Below are 25,904 nucleotides of genomic sequence, written 5' to 3'. Positions count from 1 at the left end.
AAAAAAAAGTTGGAATGCGTATGTAGGCAGCCTCTAGATGTTAAAGCTTAACTGTGAACTACTGCATTTATTTATCATGTTTTATACTGGAGTTTAAGTTATTGATTTTAACTGTATTTTACACATTTTATCCCTTTAAACAGATGAATGTGTGTGCTATGTCAGAGCTTTTAATGCCAAAAAGATGTCGGCATTATCAGAGAATAACGTTTTCCCCTTTCAATTCTTTTTAAATGCAAACAATGTAAATTTAACTACTTAGTTAGTTTCTTGAATGTTTTTATTTCTTCATTTGAGGCCTCCAAAAAACATACCCCAAATACATAAAACCAGCATACAGTCACTTTTCCTTCAATAACAAAATGCTGTGTGTGCCATGCTTGATTCATGTAACTCACATTTTATTTTTAAAGTTTTTCACACACTTGTTTGCTGCCGACAGATCAGGACTCCAGACCCAGCAGAGCGATACCTGTACCGTCTGTTTCCACTGTTATGCCTGTGGTATTGTTTTAAAATAATGTTGATTTTACAGCAACAAGGTAACAGATTTTACTCTAAAATAGAATAAAATAGAATAGCAACCTAAAAGTTGCAATCACAGCATGTGTAAATGAGTTTCACCACTGATAGAAGCCCTCCCCCACCCACCACCACCATCACTGAGCCTGGCTTTTTCAATCACTGCTGAGAATATTCTGGGTGGTTCTTTATTTCAAAAATGTCAAGTTCTTCCCAAAAATCAGCTTGAATCCCGAATCATCTAAACAAATGACATCTTTCCACAACTTGTTGGTCTTTTCCTAATGGTATGATTAACACAAGACTTTGTTTTTCCAAAATAAACTTCAAGATAGTATTTAATTGATGAATGCAACACATAATGTAATGCTTACCAAAGGTTTCCCAAAATAATATCTTGCCAAATAGTTACAACAATTATTGAAACCACCCGAGAGCATGACGATCACTGGAAACTACGCCTGGCATGTGCCCTTGGCCTTTACACAAGTAAATTCCTTCAGATTTCTACAGTCTTTGTTCTCTGTAAAGGAAGGAATATGCTAATCTCTCCCAATCGTACGTTGATTAACCTTGATTTTGAACATCTTAATCTTTCGCACACATTTGTAGAGAAACCGGACATTCCCTGCATATTTAGCCTTCTGGGACTTGTTAAGAACAACTTCTTAAAATAATTCAGCTTTATTACCTCGTTACTGCCATACATTACCTTGTCCTATTTTTTAGAAAGGTTTGCTGACCTAAAATGCGAGGATGTAATTAATACCAACAAATGTAACAAAAGAATGACCAATGAAATAACAGTCAAAGCAGAACCAAATGAACCCTTTTATGATAAACTATCAACTATCCTGAGCTGAAACGTCTTCCTGCCATCTTGGTGTGACTTATGCTGCGTTAGGTTTGTGTCGAATCCCAGAGCCATGCCAAGTGGTATTAAAGAACCTGGGTGATTCAAAAGGTAAGCTATTTTTACAAAATGCTCTCTAGTCAATCCTAAGTCTGAGGCCTTAATTGTGAAAAATGAGGGCAAAGTTCAAGTATCTGGGTATCTGGTTCACAAGTGATGGCAGGATGGAGCCAGAGGCAGTTAGGGAGATTGGGGATTCATTTGCAGAAATGAAAGTATTTTGTGGTAAAGAAAGGGCTGAGTCAAAAAGTATGTTCTGACCCTCAGCTATGGTTATGAGACATGGATCATGACCCAAACAATGAGATCCCAGATACAAGTAGCGGAAATGAACGGAAATGATAGGGTGAGGAGTTTGAAGTAGAGTTGCTACTCCTCCACATTGGAAAAGATACAGTTGAGGTGGTTTGGGCATTCCAGTTGCTTCCTGGACACCTCCCTTTGGAAGTTTTCTGTTCAGGTCCACCTGGGAGAAGACCAGAACTTGCTTAAAAAACCATATATCCCTTCTGGCCAATGAATGACTTGGGATACTTAAGTAGAGCATGATTTGGGACGCTTTTTCCTGTTAGGAACATCAACACTAACAGCATTTCCATACAGATTTGGTAGAAGCTAGTAGAATGGGCCAAGTTTAATTGGCTGAGCCTAACAGATGACTGGTTATTATTTAATAAGATGTATTTGTAAGCAAACTGAGCTCAAACACAAAGAAAAGATAAAATTCATAGCATCGGATTTATCTATGCTGAAACCATCAAATCAAATTTAATAGCATTCTCAACAAATAGAAACATTTGAGATCTATCGTCTGTGTTAAAATTCAAGAATTTATGGGAGACCCCAGATGGTGTGTGGGCCCTAAATAGCGGCTTAGTTTGCTTTTGCCTTGAGCCCCTGGATATATTAACTGTGTCAGCAACCTTAATGTTGACCTTAAAACAGAGAGATTATCACATGAAAAATTACATGAAAAATACTAAAATGGAAAAAAAACTATCCGGCAAGCCCTGCTCTGATTGCTGATTTGGAGCAAAGACTGTTGCCTTTTACCATTTTGGGAAATACCACCATTAGGCTTCTTACCGTGAGGAAGATGAAAAGACCTGCTGTCAACCACTCTAATGCTTGTTCATAAAGAAAACAAATAAATAAAGCCCACCATGAGTTAGCTTAGCTTCTCATTAGCCTTAAAACAACAAAGAGCTCAGATGGTCTCATGGACAACCCTCGCTGTAACAACAATCATCTCTGTTACTCTTCAGATTTTTAAAACAGATATAAAGTAGGAAGCTAGATTTAAAACTCACACATTCCAAAGAAAGCCCAAAATCTTTTAGTCTACATGCCATGCAAAAGTATTCATTCCCCTTGAACATTTTCCCGATTTTGTCACGTTGCATTCATAAAGTTACATAATGCATTCTATTGGGATTTTATGTGACAGACAAGCAAATAGTTAATATTTGTAAAATGTAAGGAAAATTATACATGCTATTAAAATTGATTAACAATTAAAACTATAAACTACTAATCTGGAACAATAGTCTACTGTTGTATAAAAGAACACTTCGCCAAGCTAGAACAGCATATTTTTTATCATTAACAGAGAAGAATAAGAAGAAACGGAGGTTTCCTTTTAGTTTTAGTTCTGTTGAGCCATCCATTCCCTTAGCTCTTAGCAATAATAACTTCATGGGGTTCTTTATAAATAAAATGTCCCAGATGTGCTCAATCGGATTCAGGTCTGGGTAACAGGCCGGCCAGTCCATAGCTTCAATGTCTTCATCTTGCAGGAACTGCTGACACACCCCAGCCACATGAGGTCTACCCTTTTGTCAGGTGTTTTCCCCCCAGGCCCTAAAAACAGCAATTATCAAACCTCTATTGAAAAAGAGCAACTTGGACAAGCTGCTACTACAGAACTACAGGCCTATATCAAACCTCCCCTTCATCAGTAAGATTATTGAAAAAGCTGTGTTTCAGCAGTTAAACAACTTCCTAACAACGACCAACCGCTTCGATGTCTTCTAGTCAGGCTTCCTGTTCACCACAGTACAGAGACTGCTCTTGTCAAGGTGTTCAATGACATCTGTATAAATGCAGACTGTGGAAGAACCACAGTGCTGGTATTATTGGACCTTAGTGCAGCATTCGACACTGTTGATCACTCCATTTTATTAGAGCGCCTGGAAAATTGAGTTGGCCTTTCTGGTACAGCACTCAACTGGTTTAAATCCTACTTGAAGGACAGGGTTTTTTTTGTGTCAGTAGGTAACTTTACATCAGAGACCACAAAAATCACATGTGGCGTTCCCCAAGGGTCCATCTTAGGGCCCCTCCTATTCAATATCTACATGCTCCCCCTAACTCAGATTTTAATAAACAACAACGTAAGTTATCATAACTATGCAGACGACACACAGCTATATGTTACGATGTCACCAGGTGACCATGAACCCATTCAAGCGCTGGGTAAATGCTTAGAAGAAATCAATGCATGGATGGGCCAAAATTTTCTTCAGCTGAATCAAAACAAAACTGAAGTAATAATCTTTGGACCAAAGGAAGAGTGTTCAAAAGTTAGCACACAGCTTCAGTTAATACAGCTAGAAACCACCAGTCAGGCTTGAAATCTGGGTGTAGTGATGGACTCAGACCTGAACCTTCAGAGGCACATAAAGGTAGTAACTAGGTCGGCCTTCTATCACCTAAAGAACATCTCCAGGATTGAAAGACTAATGTCTCAGCAGGACCTTGAAAAACTAATTCATGTGTTCATCTTTAGCAGAATTGATTACTGCAACGGTGTCTTCACAGGTCTGCCTAAAAAGTAGATCAGACAGCTGCAGTTGATCCAGAACGCTGCTGCCCGCGTCCTCACTAGAACTAAGAAAGTGGAGCACATCATCCCGGTTCTAAAGTCCCTACACTGGCTCCCTGTAGCTCAGAGAATAGACTTTAAAATACTTCTTTTAGTCTATAAATCACTGAATGGCTCAGCACCAAAATACATTACAGACTTGTTGTCAGTGGATCAACCACCCAGACCTCTCAGGTCTTCTGGCTCAAATCTACTCTGCAGAACCAGAACCAGAACCCAACATGGAGAAGCATCTTTTAGTTCTTATGCTCCACTAATCTGGAATAAACTGCCAGAAAACTGTAAAAGCGCCGAAACCCTAAGTTGCTTTAAATCAAGATAAAAAACTTATTTGTTTAGAGTGGCCTTTGACTGGGCCATTTAGGTATGATTAGTTGCGTTTTCAGTCCAATTTTCCTTTCATTTCCTTGTCCATCATTCTATTCTCTTTATTTTATTTTATTTTACTTTTTTAAATTACCTCTGTTGTTTGATTTTATCATTTGATTTGTTTTTCTGTGTCTGTATCTGTGTTTATTTGCTTTGTGATTGTATTGTAATTGTATGTACAGCGCTTTGACTGCTGAAAAGTGCTATATAAATAAACTTACCTTACCATTGTCCTACATTAGGAGGAACCCAGGGTCAACCGCATCAGCATATGGTCTCACAAGGGGTCTGAGGATCTCATCTCGGTACCTAATGCCAGTCAGGCTACCTCTGGCGAGCACAAGGAGGCCATGCGGTCCTCCAAAGAAATGCCATCCCACACCATTACTGACCCACTACCAAACCGGTCATGCTGAAGGATGTTGCAGGCAGCAGATCGTTCTCCACGGTGTCTCCAGACTCTGTCACGTCTGTCACATGTGCTCAGTGTGAACCTGCTTTCATCTATGAAGAGCACAGGGTGCCACTGGCGAATTTGCCAATCCTGGTGTTCTCTGGCAAATGTCAAGCGTCCTGCACGGTGTTGGGCTGTGACCACAACCCCCATTTGTGGACGTCGCGCCCTCATACCATCCTCATGGAGTCAGTTTCTAACCGTTTGTGCAGACACATGCATATTTGTGGCCTCCTGGAGATCATTTTGCAGGGCTCTGGCAGTGCTCCTCCTGTTCCTCCTTGCACAAAGGCGGAGGTAGCGGTCCTGCTGCTGGGTTGTTGCCCTCCTACGGCCTCCTCCACGTCTCCTGGTGTACTGGTCTGTCTCCTGGTAGCTCCTCCAGGCTCTGGACACTACGCTGACAGACAGCAAACCTTCTTGCCACAGCTCGCATTGATGTGCCATCCTGGATGAGCTGCACTACCTGAGCCACTTGTGTGGGTTGTAGAGTCCGTCTCATGCTACCACAAGTGTGAAAGCACCACCAACATTCAAAAGTGACCAAAACATCAGCCAGAAAGCATAGGTACTGAGAAGTGGTTTGTGGTCCCCACCTGCAGAACCACTCCTTTATTGAGTGTGTCTTGCTAATCGCCAAAGATTTTCCCCTGTTGTCTATTCCATTTGCACAACATCATGTGAAATTGATTGTCAATCAGTGTTGCTTCCTAAGTGGACAGTTTGATTTCACAGAAGTTTGATTTACTTGGAGTTATATTGTGTTGTTTAAGTGTTCATTATTTTTAAAGCAGTGTGTATATATACACTGCTCAAAAAAATAAAGGGAACACTTAAACAACACAGTGTGTCAGCAGTTCCTGCAAGATGAAGACATTGAAGCTATGGACTGGTCCGCCCGTTCCCCAGACCTGAATCTGATTGAGCACATCTGGGACATCATGTCTCGCTCCATCCACCAACGTCACGTTGCACCACAGACTGTCCAGGAGTTGGCGGATGCTTTAGTCCAGGTCTAGGAGGAGATCCCTCAGGAGACCATCCGCCGTCTCATCAGGAGCATGTCCAGGCGTTGTAGGGAGGTCATACAGACACATGGAGGTCACACACAATACTGAGCCTCATTTTGACTTGTTTTAAGGACATTACATCAAAGTTGGATCAGCCTGTAGTGTGTTTTTCCACTTTAATTTTGTGTGTGACTCCAAATCCAGGCCTCCATTGGTTAATACATTTGATTTCCATTGATGATTTTTGTGTGATTTTGTTGTCAGCACATTCAACTTTGTTCAGAACAATGAGAATATTTTATTTGTTCAGATCTAGGATGTGTTATTTGAGTTTTTTTGAGCACAGACATATTATGTCTGTCAACAATGCAATGCAAGCGACTGTCCACTGTCACTACATCCTCATCCAGGAGGAGTGAATGCTGAAAGTCAGTGACTCGATGCAATCTGCTGGGTTTCTTTAGTCCTGTGCCTTGAGATGACATTTGTTGTGAATTGTTTATATAAACAAACTGAAATGAATTGAATTAAACTTGAAGTGTCCATTTGGTTTTCTATTCCAGTCAGCGCTGTAGAACCACCTAAAGTGTAAGATGTTTTCTGCCTCTTTTTTAAAATTCACTGAAGCTCAGTCAGATTGAATGGAGAGCATCTGTGAACAGCAATTCTCAGTCTAGCTACAGATACTCAAATATAATATCCTTGGACCTAAACAATTGTTTAGTTGTAAATCTGGCTGTATGTTTAGAGTTGCTTACAAACCCTTGTGCAGAGTAAGCTTTCTCCCCCTCATGTAACGTTTGTAGGCCAAAACGTTTAAAACGTTTAAACTTCTCCACAATCTTCTCCCTAACCTACCTGCTGAGTTCCTTGGCCTTCATCATGTTGTTTGCTCACTAAAGGTCTCTAGCAGACCTCTGAAGCCTTCAAAGAACAACCGAAGAAAACACTGAAATTAAATTAGACAAGATTGGACTATATTTACAAATTAGGCCTGCATTGTTAACTCTTTAACCTTTCACTTCCCAATTATGCACTACATTGTGTTGGTCTATCACATAAAATCCAAATGAAATACATTGAAGTTTATGATTGTAACATGTAAAAATGTGAAAAAGTGCGAGTGGTAGGATTACTTTGGTAGTTGTTTGGTGAACTTGAATTTACCAAACAGACTTTAGTGTTGATCCTTTCATCTAACTTTTTATCAGAAGATGAAAAAACAGATTTTCTAAAATGCCAAACTGCTTCATAGTCAATACCACAGGAGATAAAATCAGACACATGAAAGATGGTGTCTAATTTTCCATTAGATAATAATATGAATACTTACACTTGATCTAGCTTTGTCCCATTAAAGGCATGATGTTGTATCTCTCTGAAGCCATTTCCATACAGCATTCTGGATAAAAAGAATATTCATATAAATAAAACTGGCTGTGGTGTAAGAAATATTTCTGAATGTAAATACTTTCCATGTGCTGATCCTTCTCGTCTTTACCAGCAGAGCTCAGAGGGATCGACTTATTTCTCACCTCAGAGTAAAACCGTCTGTGTAATTTTGTGGCTTTTCTGCCAAACACTTAGCTCACATCCCACACTTCTACATGCACATGTGAATATGAGTGAACATCTGTGTACTTGTTTTTGTTTTCAGTGTCAAAGTGAGAACATGTTTTTGAAATGAGGTCATGTAGAACATTTCGTGAAGGGACTATTTTAAGGATTTGGCTGGATTTAGAGATAGACACTAATGTTCCTCAAGTATTTCTCTTATCTATATTTAACCTTTACGTATATACATGTATTTATATTTGTTTTCAGACCTTTTTTCTGCATACTTTTTAATATACATGTCTGTTCATATAATAGCTGTTGGTGGTGTGCAAATGTCTCACACTGTCAGAAACTCGCTTGTGATGCCCTGGAATGAGTTTGCTGGGATCTCAGTAATGTAGGGATGATTAACAATTTCCCTGCAAAGGAGATACAGAAAACAGAGAGGAAATAAAGTTATGCTGCAAAATATAAACTTTGATTGCTGCAAAGAGGCAGATACCAGAAAGTAGTTTTAGATCTAAGTATGAAAATTAGATCTATTGCATAGAAGCTAAAAATATGAGCACAAATCAGCCGTTTATTTATGACACATAGAATCAATTAGTTAAGTGGTGTTGCTGGAAGCATTTCCATTAAAACTTGCCCAAAAATATAAATTTTTAGCTTATACACATTTACAAAATCATGAAAAACTCTTTTTGGCTAAAGGAAGCCAAAAATATTTCTCTTCCTTAACAAATTTGTTGGTACCCATACAGCTCACTGAAACAATAAATCACTTCCTCTGAAAATAGGTTCTGTTAGAAGCAAGCCTCAACAACTTCTGTCTTATCTGCATTAGGGTCGAGGAAGTTCTGACCCATCCACTCATTTAAATTATGGACACACTGACTTAGTGACTGTAGTGGGCTGCAGTTATGTGGTGACATAAAGATATGAAGTTGTGTGTTATAAGCATACACATGGTGAGAAATGCTGTAGCACTCTTTATAAATAATAATACAAATATTTATTGTGGTATGGTCATTTTACAAACTGTGTTTTATCTTTGAAGGTGCCTTTAAGCATTTTGACAGGGATTGGGCCAGTCAAAAAGAACTAAGATACTACTGTTTTACCAAATTACATCAGGTTCTTAGGGTTGAAAGGATTCCAGACTGGAATTTTGTAAATTACATGTTGATATGTCCCCAAGTTTCTGGGATATGTTTCCGGTAGTAATTCATAATAGAGCCCATACTTTGTCAGGGTTATTCTTTGAATCTAACCAGACACTAACATTTACTTTACTGGTTAGAACACACAGTGGCTTGTAAAAGTATTCATACCCCTTAAACGTTTACAACTACAAACATATTATGTGAAAGACCAATACAAACTGGTATACAATTGTGGAGTGGAAGGAAAATTGTACATGATCTCTCTCTCTCTTTTTTTTTTTCCAAATAAAAAACTGCACTGTGCAAAAGTATTTAACCCCCCTGAGCCATAGTTTGTGGCTCAGGGGGGCTCAAGTCTTTTGCAGACTCCAACAGGTTTTCTTCCAAGATTGTCCTGTATTTGGCTCCTGCCATCTTCCCATCAACTCTGACCACCTTCCCTTTCCTTCTAGAAGAGAAGCACCCCCAGGGCATGATGCTGCCACCACCATATTTGACAGTGGGGATGATGTGTTCATAGTGATGTGCAGTGTTAGTTCTCTGCCATACATAACGTTTTGCATTTTGACCAAAAAGTTAAATTTTTGGTCTCGTCTGACCAAAACACCTTCTTCCACAGGTTTGCTGTGTCCCCAACATGGCTTCTGGCAAACTGCAAACGGGACTTCTTATGGTTTTCTTTTAACAATGACATTCTTCTTGCCACTCTTCCATGAAGACCATATTTGTGCAGTGATCGACTAATAGTTGTCCTATGGACAGATTCCCCCACCTGAGCTGTGGATCTCTGCAGTTCATCCAGAGTCACCATGGGCCTCTTGGCTGCTTCTCTGATCAGTGCTCTCCTTGTTCGGCCTGTAAGTTTTGGTGGACGGCCTTGTCTTGGTAGGTTTACAGTTGTGCCATACTGCTTCCATTTCCAGATGATGGATTAAACAGTGCTCCGTGGGATGTTCAAAGCTTAGGAAATCTTTTTATAGCCTAAGCCTGCTTTAAACGTTGTACTGAGATTAGATTACACACAGGTGGACTCTATTTAGTCATTAGCAATCATCAGGCAACGTCTGAAGGCAATTGGTTGCACTCAGAGTAAAGGGGGCTAAATACTTTTGCACACCGCACTTTTCAGATTTTATTTGTAAAACATGTTTTAAATCATGTATAATTTCTTTCCACTTCCCAACTGTATACCACTTTGTGTTGGTATTTCACATAAAATTACAATAAAATGTATTTATGTTTGTGGTTGTAATGTGATGGTGTGTGGAAAAGTTCAAGGGGTATGAAAACATTTACAAGCCACTGTACCATGTACACTTTCCCAGAACTCAGAAATGACTTCTTTGTACTGAAACATTTACTAAGACTTTATCATAGAAACAAGTCTTGCTTCTCTTTTGAAGTAAAGCAGAAATTGGTGGTAACAACCTTTTTGGCTGTTATTGACTATGGAAACATGGTGTGTATTAACGTTTCTGCTCATTGTCTCAACTTGCTGTATAGAGTGTATCACGGAGCCCTGAGATATCTTAACAGCTGGGGTCCCCATCCTCATTTTTGTGTATTTTATTGTAACATTAACTGGTTGTTTTTACACCCCTGACACCTCAATATACACAGCCAGTTTGGGCTATTATCCCTTTTCTTTGTGACTTTTACCAAACAAACATAGAAGTTACAATCTATAATCCATAGATTATATATAATTAGGATTTTCACGACCCTAGTATAGGAACTATAGTGGACGACAAAGCATTTGGGTTTTCAGCACCTTGAAGCCTTTCTTAATTTGAATGAGTTAAAAGCTAGTGTAAAACCAGTGCAGTTGACCTTGTCTGTGTGTAAGTGCTATATATGTAAACCCGCTTTAATGTTGTTAATCTTTATGGTTGTTAATTGTTTCTGCAGTCTTGGCCAAGGCTCCCTTGTGAAAGAGATATCTGATGAGAATAGGACAAAACTGGTCGAATAGATGTTATAAATAAGGATAAATGGAAATCTTCCTGATCTTATCAGAAATATTTATGTGTATGTGGTATGTGGTAAGTCCTGGAAAGTACCTTGTTATTTCTGGGAAAGAAACAAGCAAGTTCAATGAAAGTTTTGGGGGAAATACCTAATAAGTTGCAGAAAGGAGCTTCTAAGCGCCCGAAAAACAACTGGTAAAAAATACAATCAGGACAAGCTATACACCCTATTAGAGCTCTTTTGGATGAAAGGTAAATTATCTTCAGGAAACAAAAGAAAAACTCCATTTGCCTTCTGTTTAAACACTTAGGATAATCAGTAAGCTCCATGAAAGTTCTGGAAATGTTCCTGGTAAAGTAACATCTACATTCCAGAAAAAACTGGTAAGTTCCAGAGAGTAATTGGTAACCTCTGAGAAAGTCTCTCTTAAATTACCAGGCAATTAACATGGCGTTTCAGGACAGTACCCTTGAAAGTTTGGGAAAGTACTTACAGTATGAAGTACTTACAGTATGAAGTTTATGTCATTTGAGTGGACGTTGTTTAAAGCAGGGAAGAAGGTCAAGCCACTGTTCAAAATCCCCCTGAATAACAAAAAGTGATGAAACAAGTATGTTAAAAAGCTTTAAAATGGAAATTAAACACATCATCTTTGACAATGGAGAACATTCTACTTTTTAATCTTTAACCCTCCCGCAGTCCTGGAGGGGTCACATGGACGCCGTGTGCACTATTCGAGTTTTCCCGTCTCTTTCATAGCTTTCTAACACCCCGGGCTGCAGGGAGCCCTCCACGTCACATTTCCAACCACTGCCCGAGGGGGTCAGAGCAACCCCAGGGTGCAGTTCTTTCTGGCACCTCCCTTGGCATCTGCCTCGCTCTGTACTAGCGCTGAGCCAGGACTGCGGGAGGGTTAAATATATAAACTAACATTTATTTAAAAACACAAAGAACAAAAAAGCATTCAATTTAAAAGTATTATTAAAAGTATTATATTAATCATTGTCAAATTCTGGTTTGAACATCTTAAAGGATTTCAGTGACCAACACATCCTGTTTAAATACTCAGCATAAACTTGTAGATTTCCCTTTAAATAGAAAGTAACATTTAATCTAAAACTGAGGTGACTTTTCTGAACTCCAGACCAAAAAAGGGCCATAGCAACCTGGACACCTCTGCGATGTAACACAAAAAATAAACTACCTTAAAGGGATAGCTTATAATTTTGGAAATGAAGTTACATAAGTAGTTAATATCTTAACTGTATTTGTTAACTCTTTTAGAGTTGTCATATAGTTTTAATCCAGATTAGTTGGTTGTGGAAAATGAAGCTAGTCCCAGAGTGACTAAAACTAAATCGAACATTTACTGTCCTCAAACAACTGCAATCTCAAAAATGTTATAGCAGTTTATGCTAATGCCATTTTAGGAACCTTTAATCTTTTGTCATTTTTGCTTTAAAGAGCAGCTGATAATTATTTAGGCTGCAGTGCTGTCTAACAACTAGAAGGTCCAGGATTCTGGCCTGGAGTATTTTCTGTATTTTAGGAAAAGAAAAACCCATAGTGGTGCATCACCTCCTACCTCCATGTCCCCTCTTAGACTACCCTTAGCTTTACCCTCCATGGCCAACTTACCTGGACTCACACTAAACAAAGATACAAAGAACTATCTACAGCAAGTATGATATGAATTGCATATAACTGTTTATAAGAACCTCACTTAAAAAAATCACAAATTGTCCTTTCACAATGAGGTTCCACTTCTGGCCACTAGGGGACAAGTTAATACATTTCTTATTCACTAAATCTTTGTATTGCTTTGATTGAGTCATTCTTTCAGAAATATGTGACAGAGGTCCTGAAAATAATCCCATAGTTATGAGATTTTTAGCACCAGACATAAATATTCTTGTCTGAACAGGTTTAGAGTAACAAGCCCCACTCCGTTTATTTAATGTCCATACTGACTCCAAAAGGTCAGAAGTCAAATGTTTGGTTTTAAAAAGGCATTTCACAAACAAACTTTGTACAATTTTTTTACATGCAATTCTTTAAATAACATGTCTGGTATTGGAAATAGCACCAATAACAAAAACACCAAATCATTTGCCATTTTCAGGAATTCAAAATGTATTCTGTAATGCAGTCTTTTTTGGTTTAAATTGTGATTGTGATTAGTAATTATAAGTAATCAGCAACTTATGTGACCAGTTATCATCATGAGTAAATTTCAAAACAGGTCTCTAAGACAAAATCTTTGAATTGAAGATATCTACCGGGGTTGGACAATGAAACTGAAACACCTGTCATTTTAGTGTGGGAGGTTTCATGGCTAAATTGGACCAGCCTGGTAGCCAGTCTTCATTGATTGCACATTGCACCAGTAAGAGCAGAGTGTGAAGGTTCAATTAGCAGGGTAAGAGAACAGTTTTGCTCAAAATATTGAAATGCACACAACAGTATGGGTGACATACCAGAGTTCAAAAGAGGACAAATTGTTGTTGCACGTCTTGCTAGCGCATCTGTGACCAAGACAGCAAGTCTTTGTGATGTATCAAGAGCCACGGTATCCAGGGTAATGTCAGCATACCACCAAGAAGGACGAACCACATCCAACAGGATTAACTGTGGACGCAAGAGGAAGCTGTCTGAAAGGGATGTTCAGGTGCTAACCCGGATTATATCCAAAAAACATAAAACCACGGCTGCCCAAATCACGGCAGAATTAAATGTGCACCTCAACTCTCCTGTTTCCACCAGAACTGTCCGTCGGGAGCTCCACAGGGTCAATATACACGGCCGGGCTGCTATAGCCAAACCTTTGGTCACTCATGCCAATGCCAAACGTTGGTTTCAATGTTGCAAGGAGCGCAAATCTTGGGCTGTGGACAATGTGAAACATGTATTGTTCTCTGATGAGTCCACCTTTACTGTTTTCCCCACATCCAGGAGAGTTACGGTGTGGAGAAGCCCCAAAGAAGCGTACCACCCAGACTGCTGCATGCCCAGAGTGAAGCATGGGGGTGGATCAGTGATGGTTTGGGCTGCCATATCATGGCATTCCCTTGGCCCAAAGTTGTGCTAGATGGGCGCATCACTGCCAAGGACTACCGAACCATTCTTGAGGACCATGTGCATCCAATGGTTCAAATATTGTATCCTGAAGAGGGTGCCATGTATCAGGATGACAATGCACCAATACACACAGCAAGACTGGTGAAAGATTGGTTTGATGAACACGAAAGTGAAGTTGAACATCTCCCATGGCCTGCACAGTCACCAGATATTATTATTGAGCCACTTTGGGGTGTTTTGGAGGAGCGAGTCAGGAAACGTTTTCCTCCACCAGTATCACGTAGTGACCTGGCCACTATCCTACAAGAAGAATGGCTTAAAATCCCTCTGACCACTGTGCAGGACTTGTATATGTCATTCCCAAGACGAATGGACGCTGTATTGGCCGCAAAAGGAGGCCCTACACCATACTAATAAATTATTGTGGTCTAAAACCAGGTGTTTCAGTTTCATTGTCCAACCCCTGTGTATCTAAACTATATCTTTAACTTGGTGGCATTAGGGCATGGTAGTACTGAGAATACTTACAGGTACTTGAGGTTCGGTAGATGTTTAAAGGCTTCTGGGTCGACAGACGTCAACATTTTTGTGTTCCGAATCTCTCTGAAAAACAAAGAAGTTCCAGCTACTAGATATGCACATATTTTCTGAAGTAACCTAATTACAGGTCTAATTAAAAAACTGACAGGCCTCATTTTGTTCTTTAAACTTGGCAACAAACAGAGCTAGATGGATCATGCCAACATCCAAGAGAGAAAAGGAGTTTGTGCAGATAGAGGGCTCAGGAATCAGACTAATTAGTGTTTAATTAGCATGTTTCCCTTGTCATCCCTAACCATAGTTAACACTTTTTTAAGCCATGTGGCATTTAGGACTATAAGTTTATTTAACATCTATTGTGGCTTATAATTATACACGTTAAGATCATATAACAAAACGCTTATCAATTCATATTATCATGAAGTTTTGCTACCATTAAGCTGTGAAGAATATTCCCTGCTGTGGAGTAAGGAGAATGTTAAAACAATGACTTAAACATGTTGTAGACTACAGAAAAAGGACTGTACAGCTGTTTATAGAGCTAGTGAATAACACAAGTACAGTCAATAGCCAAACAAGGAGAGGTTATCATTAATAAACGCCAATAACTCTAATTTCTAACAATTATTCAGGGGGTACACACATTCCCAGTAATATCTACTGGCAGTTGGGATTTTTAATATGGGCTTTTGACCCTGCTGCCCAAGGCACCATGGTCTAGAAGGCACCTCAAGGCATAAAAAAACAAAAGTTATTTGTTAGTTGCACCCAAATTAGTTTTTTTTTTGTGGTTATTTATATGTCCACCCAATGGGAATAAGTGCCCCCCAGTGGCTTGCATTACATAAGCACAATCAAATATTGAAAATTAATATTTAATGGTGCTGATGAAAATTAAAAAGATCATACATCATGATTCTCTTAGTTTAGCTTCCCTTCATTGGCTCCCTGTTAAATCCAGAGTAGAATTTAAAATTCTCCTTCTTACATAAAAAGTTGTTAATAATCAAGGTCCTTTATACATTAGAGATCTTATTGTTACATATTCCCAATAGACCATCTGCTTTCTCAGACTGCAGATTTATTGGTGGCTGCTAGAGTTTCTGAAAGTAAAGAGGAGGCAGTTCCTTTAGTTCAGGCTACTCTCCTGTGGAACCAGCTCCCATTTTAGTCTGTGAGACAGACACATGGTCTGCTTTTAAGACTAGGCTTAAAACTTTACTTTTTGAAAGTTTAGGTTATTCTGGCATATCCAGAGATATGCTGCTATAGGTTTAGGCTGCTGGAGGACATAATGAACACTAAATGGGTATTTCAACTTTTAACGTAATGTTCTCTCTCTGTTTTCCCTCGTAACATTATGTTTTCCTTCTATAGATGATACACTTGGCCCTATCTTTCAGTAGTTAACCATGTCTCTCTTCTAGACATAGACATTGGCTGAGCTTTTCCCATGACTAACAGTATGTGATCCTATAGACTTGAAAAAGACTCAGACCTGATTTTTTTGCTGTAAGACTGCATAGTTTGATAACTAGGATAAAACTGGAATGTATGGAATTGACCTGGAATCTATATTAGTTTGAATAAACTTTGCACCTTCAGCTGTGAAGTTCTATATAACTCCACTGAATTGATGTGCCCCAGCCATAAGATGAAACATGGACTGAAATGTATAACAAAGAGACTGGTAAAGACTCTGAATCCCAGGCACGGCGCTGATGGTGTAGGGGTTAAGCGCGCGACCATTTACAGAGGCTACAGTCCTCGAAGCAGCTGTCCAGGTTCAAGTCCCAGACCTGGCGACATTTGCCAAATGTCTCCCCCTCTCTCTATCCCTCTTTCCTGTCTACCTACTGTCAAAAATAAAGGCCACTAGTGCTGAAACAAAAAACAAAAAAACTCTGAATCCCATACTGCACAGCGTTAACCAACCCTAGTCACAGCTGGAATCCCTGTGATGTCATGGAGCAAACAAATTACAAATTAATATTTGTATTAATGGTAGTTCAGGTAAATGTGAAACTAAAAGGGTTGTTAAAAAAATATATTATTGTATGTTAGCTAAATCCGCTAGTTGCTAAAGCAAGTGCTGGGAAGATCAAATATTTACACCCAGCTCATCGCCATCTTGTAAGAGTCCATAGATGTTCCTCTCTACCATTTTAGTAGTCCATTACTCCATGTGATGACTTGTTAAAACAACATTAAAGAGGAACTAAACTCCAAATCAACTTATTTTTGTAGAAATAGGGCCCGATCTCTAAAAGGTTTGTGTGTACAAAACCACACGAAAACCTGTTTGCGTCCTCAAAGCTGATCTACAAACGAGGTGCTAATCGGATTGTGTGTGTAAAAGCAGTGGAACAGCGGGCTCGAACATTTTAGCGTGTTTGCCTTCATGAAAAACATGGGGTCATGATAATGACCCAAATGCAACTATGGGAGGGGAATGTGTAATCAAACCTGAAACGGATTGGGGGTGCTATTTTTGCATCTAGATTTAGCATGTTTTAAATGCAGAAACTAACTGTGATGCAAAAATGTCTGCTGTCACTGTGGCGAGAAGGAGGCATTGAGAATGACAGACAAAGGAGAGAGAGAATCTTCTGTACATGTGTCAACAGATTCGCATTGTCAAAAATAAAAATAAATGAGAATAAAGGATCTATGTAGCATTTTTAAGGTCTGTTTTGGAGCAAATCACAAACAAAATTACGTATCTCCTATGATAAAACTCCTTGCAACACTTTTGTCTTGCATCTGAATCATTCCTGCGCACAATCGCTGTTAGTGAGATTCAGCTCCGCAAATCTGATTATGGGGCACATAACTGCGCACAGAACTGATCACATAACTTACGTTTTCAAATAAGGAAAGCTATAACATACAAGTAGCCAATTCCTGCAACAAACTATTTTTATGTTGCTAATATTACATTTAGCTTTATGGCATATTTGAGTTTGCTGTTTTGAGAATGCCAGTGTTCGAATCACTCTTCCATTGTTCTAATACCACTGCCATATTGTGTTGGTATTCACAGAATAATACTCAACAGACTGAAAGTTACTGGGGCCTCCTATAGCAATGCAAGGAGTGTGCAAGTCAATTCACTGCCTTCCATGCATTGGCACCTATTACTCTCCACCTCTAAACTGGTATTATTCTTCTGTCTATATCAATGTAGCCTGAACCTTGGCGCGCATCTCCATAATATATATAAAAAACGTCCAGCTTGGTCTTGAGTTGTGTGCTATTACTTTTATCGGTATTTCAAGTTACCATGGCGATGTAATTAATGAAAAATCATGCCCCAAAAACCCCATAGAAATTAATGGAGTCAGGGGAGGAAGGAATCATCAAAATTTACAGTTTTTGAGGCTCTGCTGTGTGGGCATACACACATAATACATATTTCTCTGAATGGGATTCGGTGAGGGGATGGGTTTGTGATTGGTTACGTTGGGGTCGGCAGAAGGATGGACTCGCCCAGGGCTCCTTTCATGCAAGACATGCCACTATCCACAGGTATAAACAAACTTTGCACATATTTATCCATCTTGTTTTTGCTATAGTTTAGGTTTAGTGCTTGGCAGCTTTTTAGGCATGTAATCCTTCATTCCTCATTAAAAGGAGGATTATGGGGGTGTGTGGAAAAAGTTGTGACACAATCTGGCTCCAGATCAAGTATCAAGTCTCTTCTTCTGCTTCTGCCTTCTATATTCTTGTCTTATTTTCCAAAAGAAAAGTCAGTACTCCTGATGTATTGATGGAGCACAAATTCTTTTTACTATCTCCAAGTGTAATATTACCATTAAATCAGGAAAGGTTTCTGTCTATCTGAAGCCTGTCCTTCCATTCTTTTCATGAACTGATTACTCAAGATTATAAACGTTAATTTTTAACATTTGTGAACAGTTACAGCATTTTAATGTTGAAGAGAAGCCTGCGTAGGGGAACTGGATTTGAAATTATCAGTGGAGCCCTGACACAGATCAATGTCTTAAGTCAATTCTTGTCCTATTAACACCCACCACAGACTGATACAAGTCAAGCTTGAACTGCATTGCCCTAAACTAAACTGCATATACCCCTCAATCTTCTCTTGAGTTATGTCATTCTGCAATTATCCGGTGGCTTTCAAGATTATACTCAAAATCGCCCCAAACCACAGCCTGGCAAAAATCTTCATCAATGACATTTCCAAGCTTCCATTCCATATATCAATTGCTGTGCAGCTTAGAATGGGGGTGGCAATATTCTACCCAACCAAGCTTTGCACATTGGCACAATAACGTGCTTTTAGTTAAACAAATGAAAAAACTAAGTCTGCACACTCGACGTCCAGAACAGATTTAAGAGAAAGTTGGATTCTGAAAGTTCCAGGATGTATTTTAACTTGACAAAGCCCCGGCTCATTGCCATCTTGTTGGTGATTACTGACTGTAGTATGCAGTTTATCCAGTATAAAAATGACACTCATTGGATTGAACAGTGCTAGCAACAATGGAAAGCCCAGGGAACTCAGAGAAGATCTAACTAAAGCACTGCTTTAAATTATTTTTTCAAACTATGTAGATGTGTCTCTGTACTGCCATAGTCTGGAAGAATAATCAAACCACCACCTTCAGTGAGGGTGCTGACCAAGAAAGAAGCCCTTGCTCCAAAACTGACACATTCAAGCTGGACTAAAAGGATCAGAGGAGACAAAAGCTTTTAGACACAAAGACCAGAATTGCTTTTGGTGGAACCACAGTGAGGTTTTTCCAACCTAAAAACATTGTATCCACTATTAAGCATGGTGGTAGCAGCATCCTGCTGCGAGACTGCTTCATTGCCAGTGATACTACTGCATTTCACAAAGTGGTTGCAAAAATGAAGAAGGAAGATTACCTTCAACTGAAATCAACTGCTTGACAGTTTCAAAAACGTGGACACAATGTGGATTCCATGATATTAGCAAACCGTGCAATTATGATATTATTAGCTGCGATCACTATATCAATTCTGCTTACCCACATTTTCCTCACTCTTCTTTTTTTTACATCATCAGGATGACCCAAACACACTGCTTGAGATTCAGCATCCCTATCACTCAGATCTATAAGCACAGCTTAAAAAATAAGAATCTCATGAAAAAAAGTTCAATATTTTTTGTCATTTCAGAAAGTGAAATAATAAATCTATATATTATTCAGATTTATTTTGCATGGGGTAAAATATTTCAAGCCTTTATTTCTTTAAATGTTGATGACTTAAAGATAGATTTTGGTGGATTAAAGATAATGAAAACCTAAGTCAATCGAGCACAGTAACACCCTAGTCGTTGATCAGCTTTTGGTATCTTTGGCAGTGTGTGCAGGTACCAAGTCCTGCTGGAAAATGAAATCAGCATCTCCATAAAGCTTGTCAGCAGAAGGAAGCATGAAGTGCTCTAAACTTTCCTTGTAAATGGCTGTGTTGACTTAGGCTTCAGAAAACCCAGTGGACCAACACCAACAAATGACATGGCACCCCAAAACCTCACTGACTGTGGAAAGTTCATACTGGACTTCAAACAATATGGATTCTGTGCTTCTCCAGTCTTCCTCCAGACTCTGGGATCTTGATTTCCAAATTAAATGCAAACTTCAATTTCATCTGAAAAGAAGACTTTGGACCACTGAGCAACAGTCCAGTTCTTTTTCTCCTTAGCTCAGGTAAAATGCTTCTGACTCCGTCTCTGGTTCAGGAGTGGCTTGACAGGAGGAATGGGACACCATGTGTAGGATCCGTCTGTGCGTAGTGGCTCTTGATGTGCTGACTCCAGCCTCAGTTCCAGCCTCAGCCTCAGTTTATTCCTGTTGCTGGTGCACCTTCTCACCTTATTCTTCTCAACTTTCTCTGAATGTGCTTGGATACAGCACTCTTAACAATCAGAATATTTAGCAATGACCTTTGGTGTCAATGACTGTCTTCTGGACATCTGTCAAGTCAACTCTTCCCCATGATTACTGGGGCCTACTGACCCATTTAGAGCCTCGGGAAATATTTGCAGTCATTCTCAGTTAATTAGCTAATTACGGTGTAACACCATGAGTTTCAATTTTTTTACTTTTTTACAATATTCAAATTTTCCTAGAGACTGAATTTGGATTTTTCATGATTTGTAAGCCATAATCATCAAATATACAAGAAATAAATCCTTTAAATATTTCACTCTATGTGTAATCAACCTATATAATATTTTTATGCAATGAGTGACAAAAATGTTTCATGACATTTAAATTTTTTTAGCTGTACCTCAGAATTAAACAGATATAGGCGTAAAAACAGTGAAAGTCAGTCCAATTGGCAAAACATATAGTTGGCAACCGAAGTCTAAATGCATAATTTCTTGAAATGGTTTTACCTCCCAAATATTTCATCAAAGCTGTCCAAGCTTTTTGTGATTTTAATATTGCTCACATTGAAATTACAGTTACAACTGTGATTAAATATATTGTGCAGCTCTAAAACCAAATTCACATCAAAACTAGTTTCTTAATGAATGAAAAACTCATTGATCTACGGGAATGGCCTACCTAAGGGACTGTCACTGGACACTTTTAGTGAACTCCACCAACTCTGACAAGAAAACTGGTCATATGTGCATGCAGAAGAATGCCTGCACATATGACCAGTTTTATGTGTTCCACTTTAAGTATTTATCTTACTGTTATGAATTTTGTAATAAGCAAAAATCTAGATGAACACCAGGAAAAAAATTACTATTGCTTTACTAAAAACCCAATAACTCATAAAATATATGGCCCAAATTGATGGTGGCGCAATAAAAACTGCACAGAAACCTTTGAATTCTCCTCCCCAGCTCCAGTCCTTGATCCACAGCTGCTGTCTGCCTCGAGCAGCCAGCAGGAAGTTGAACATTAATTTTTGTCTGACCTTGAAGGAAACCTGAGAGAGATGCCATTACCATAGGTATGGCAGTACATTGTACCAATCAGTGGCAAAAAGGCCTCAAAGATCCAAAACACACCGTCAGATCACAGATATAGCCATATGCTGGCAGCTTAAATTACTGCTTCTGTCAGTGATGTTGAGCTCTGGAATTCAGTAGGTTTAAAGGAAAGACTAGAGTAATTAAGATGGAAGCATCAGCCAAATAGGGATTTAGGTCATTTGAGATTCATTTATGTAGGCTTATTTGTCCACTCCCTATACAGACCGTTGTTTTACAAAAAGCACCAACTTGTAACAACTAGTCTTATCATATATAGAAAGCACCAAGAGGTTTTCCACAGAAATCTGTTTGATTTAGAAGGAGATGTAGCCATAAATCTCTGTAGGAGACACCAGATATTAGCTGCTGTTTAGCGTCTCTTCCTTAACATGTTTTTAAGAGTAAAATCATGGAGAATATAGCTCAATAAGGCATTTAATTAAACACATTGAATTTGTTGCAAATCAGCATTAAGAAATCCCCCAAAAAGTTGTTTAAGCTCCACAAATTTGTAAAACCAATCTGCACCTCATTGATGGGAAGGAGCAATTTGAGTAAAAGGGCAAAACAGATTTCTAATGTGTTAGTTACCTTCTTTCATTAGCCACAGGCAATCTTCAAAATTAAGCATTTTTTTCCTCTCCAGAGAGCAAATTGAACACTTTAATCAACAAGAATCAAAAAAATGCTTCCCTTTGCCTTTAGCTACATACATGTGGGTGATTTTCTTGAGGTTGTAAAATGAGTGCCTCTCCAGCCGCTGCAGCTTCTTATCCACGTTTATGTATCTGAAAGACATAACTGCAGCTCAAATCAAATGCAGCACAAAGTCTGTTTTCTTCAAACATTCAGTGCCTTGCAAAATTATTCACACACACCCTTGAATCTTTGCATATTTTTTCAAGTTGCAACCACAAGACAAAATATGTGCTTTAGTGGGATTTTATGTTATAGATCCTCACAAAGTAAAGCATAATGGTGAAGTGTAAGAAAAATGATAAATGGTTTATATTTAGCTCCATCCATCTTCCCATTAGCTTTGTCCAGCTTCCTGTACAGAAGAAATACATTTCTGCAGCATCATACTGCTGCCATCTTGTTTCACTGTGAGGATGATGTGTTCAGGGTGACGTCCAATGTGCAGCTAGTTTTTCACCACACAGGACATTTTGTGTGTATGCCAAAAGATTGTTTTTTTTCTTTCTGACAGGAGCACCTTCGTCTGCGTTTGCTGTTTCCCCTACATGACTGGATGCAAACATGACTTGTTCCGGCTTTTTTTCCCCACTATGGCTACTTTACAAAAATATTTGTAGAGTCCACAACAAATAGTTGTCCTATAAGATTCTCCCACCTGATCTGTGAATTTCTGCTGCTTCTCCAGAGTTACCGTGGGCCTCTGGACTGTATCTTGGCAGTTTAAGTGGACAGCTATGTCTTGCTAAGTTTGCTGTTGTGAGGCACTCTTTCCATGTTTGGCTGAATGAACAATGCTTCATCGATTGTCCGAAGCTTGAGAAATTATTTTATAACCTAACCCCTTACTTGTCTACTTTGTTCCTTGGTCTTCATTATGCTGTTTGTTTATTCATGTTCTCAAAAACTCCTCTGAATCCTTCATAGAACAGATAGACTAATACTGAGGTTAAATTATGAACACTCCTAATTAGGCAACTTCTAAAAGCTATTGGTTGCACTGGATTTAATTTAGGGGCATCACATTAAGGGGCGCTGAATAGTAATGCATGGCACACTTTTCAGTTTCTTAATGGGTAAAAAAAACAAACAAACTTGCTTTTATTCCTTCCACTTCACAGTCACCCTTTATCACATAAAATCTCAATAAATGCATTGAAGTTTATGGTTGTATTTCATGTATTAGGTGTCTCTTCATAAACTATTCCTGCTTTTGTATTTATTGATTTTTTGTCAGGTCAAATATGACAAAGAGTCACTGGAAACTAGCTATGTGCGCTTGAAAACCTCTCATCCATGTCCATCTCAACTCATGCAAGACTTGGACATGGACCAAGTAGCTGAAGAGCAAGACTCAAGTGCACTGAAATGTCATGTTTCACTTCAACAGACTCCACACCAACTGGGAGTCTAACACACACTCAAACTCGTCTGCAGGAGTACCCAGTGAATGTCCCAGCCTGCTGTGGTTGAAGGACCAACATTCATATTGAAGAAATGCTCTTCCAGGTTTAATTAGGACTCAGCAATGATACTAAAAAGACAGCAGGGGTGCAGCAGTGGCACAGGGGTTAAGCGTGCAACCCATGGCTGTTGCGGGGTTGAAGTCCCAGTCCGTTGACATTTACTGCATGTTCTACCCTGCCCTCTGCACCCTATTTCCTGTCAAATCACATTCAAAAAATTTGAAAAGTAAAGGCCATTAGTGCCAAAAAACAAAAAAAAGAGCAGATAGTGTGTTTTGGTTAAGCAACAAATGGTAAAAACAGAGCAGGTTGAAGCTATAAGGCAAGTTATCGCAAAAACAGCAGGTGAATGAAAGAGATATGTTTTCTCAACTGCATAGATGTGCATATATTTATATAAGCAAAACAGAAAAATAAGCACTTACATCCCTGAGATGTTGACCATGCTGGCAAAAGCATTCACTGGAACAGATGAGAGTTTGGTATCAGAAAGCATTCTGATGAAACAAAGCAAAAACACAACAATGATTCATTAATTTTCTGCCTAATCTTGTTCAGTGTTGTATGAGCTTTGGTCCCCATTTAGCAATCACTTGGTAAGAGGGAGAGTTTACACTGAACAGATCCAATCCATCACACAGCCAACACAGACATTTAACTGTTTTATATGGGTCTTTCCTTGAGTGACCTAAAAGGTGCTTTTAAACTAAATGGATTATTATTATTACTGTTATTTCAGACAATGTGTTAAAGTCATATCAAAGTGAAAAAAACTGATTTTAATTGGCCCACAAACAAAAGCTTCTAATATTTTCAGTCTGTCATGAACTTTCTGGTCATCATGGTTTGTGTGTAACATGTGCAAAGAAGTGGTTTTCATGAATGTTTGATGAGCCTGATGTATCTGCTATAATAGCTTGGCTTTGTCAATCTTAGCTTGACATAATAAATTAAAATAATGTTACAGAAAGAGAATACTTACATAAATATATGTGCAAATCATAAATACATTTAATATAATGTGCAGTCTCAACATTCAGTAAAAAACAGTTTTGCTGAATGTTTGAAGAGTGTAACCCATGGAAAAAGCTGGCTGATATTAGCATGGCCTAGCCTGCCTTCCTCTGTCTTAGCACGAGCCAGTAAAATGTTTAATTAACCAAAAAAAATAAAGTATAAAACTAAATAAACAGGGCTGCATGGTGCTGCAGTTGGTAGCACTGTTGCCTTGCAGCAAGAAAGTCCGGCGATCGACTCCCGGCCGGGGCGCTTTCTGTATGGAGTTTGAATGTTCTCCTCTTGCATGCGTGGGTTCTCACCAGGTACTCTGGCTTCAAAAACATGACTGGGTGTGTGCATCACTGGGTCTGTATTGCCCTGTGATGGACTGGCAACCTGTCCAGGGTGTACCCTGCCTCTCGCCCATAGACTGCTGGAGATAGGCACCAGCTCCCCCGTGACCCACTATGAAAGCATGACTTAATTTATCTGAAAATAACATATATGAACTAAATAACTAAAATAAAAATGTTGCAGAAGAAAACAATACCCATGTATATAAATACAAATATGTCCTAAGCAATAGTCTAAAAATTCAGTCAAAAAAAAATGTTTTTGTTCAACGAGTGGAGCCTGAAGTCTGTAGCGTAGCTTAGCTTAGCTTGGGAAGTGTCACTCTAGCATAGCATTGTGAAATACTCAAATAAAATATAATGACCTGTGAGTTTCAAAACAGGATACGTATTTTAAAACTTCCCTTCTATGAATGTGTATTAAAATAACAATTTTTTGCTGCTCTATCTCTGAAAGAAGGAAATTATTTTCTGTAAAGTAGATGGGTGCCATTTAAAACTTGCCAATTTTCAAGATCAGGCAACTAGAACCTGAAATCTAGTGAATGGCCGAAAGATTTAAAAAAGAATGTGAATCTGCAAAGTTTTTGAGAAACAGATAGACAATAAAGCTATTTACAAATTAAATTTATGCTAAATCTTAAGTACAAATGTAAATGAAGATTTTAACCTGATAAATGAAATATATAATAAAAAGAAAATTGTGTGTATACATTTTTTTTCATGTGATCTTGCTGGACAATTTTCCTGTGGTGGATTTCGGAATCTTAATAACTGAGTAAGGGGAATCAAGATTGTAGCCACATGTGAAGCTGTCATGTTGAATTCCTGGTAAACAGGACACGTAGACAGGGTTAATTCCATTGCATCCTGTCTCAACTATAGAAAGTGTATAGAACACACCTCTTTGGCTTCGCCATAGCCACTCTCTTTATGCTCCTTTAGTTCAT

The 25,904-nt window shown here is 38.8% G+C and overlaps 1 protein-coding gene across 2 annotated transcripts in view; it reads right to left on the bottom strand.

Moving 5' to 3' along the window:
• tshr (thyroid stimulating hormone receptor) overlaps window positions 1-25,904 on the bottom strand; it is a 42,450-nt gene that overhangs the window by 8,606 nt on the left and 7,940 nt on the right. For both annotated transcript variants that reach the window (XM_047388055.1, XM_047388054.1), the window contains exons 2-7: window positions 24,028-24,099; window positions 22,154-22,228; window positions 14,447-14,521; window positions 11,350-11,424; window positions 8,051-8,128; window positions 7,486-7,554 (exon numbers count right to left, since the gene is read on the bottom strand). In XM_047388055.1, coding sequence (XP_047244011.1) covers window positions 7,486-7,554; window positions 8,051-8,128; window positions 11,350-11,424; window positions 14,447-14,521; window positions 22,154-22,228; window positions 24,028-24,098 — 443 coding nt within the window. In that variant the 5' untranslated portion in view covers window position 24,099. The remainder of the gene's footprint in view (window positions 1-7,485; window positions 7,555-8,050; window positions 8,129-11,349; window positions 11,425-14,446; window positions 14,522-22,153; window positions 22,229-24,027; window positions 24,100-25,904) is intronic.

This window comes from Girardinichthys multiradiatus, chromosome 15 (assembly GCF_021462225.1).
Source record: "Girardinichthys multiradiatus isolate DD_20200921_A chromosome 15, DD_fGirMul_XY1, whole genome shotgun sequence".
NCBI lineage: Eukaryota > Metazoa > Chordata > Actinopteri > Cyprinodontiformes > Goodeidae > Girardinichthys > Girardinichthys multiradiatus.
Note: the sequence above shows the minus strand (reverse complement) of the source record. Positions and strands in the feature narration are given on the sequence as shown.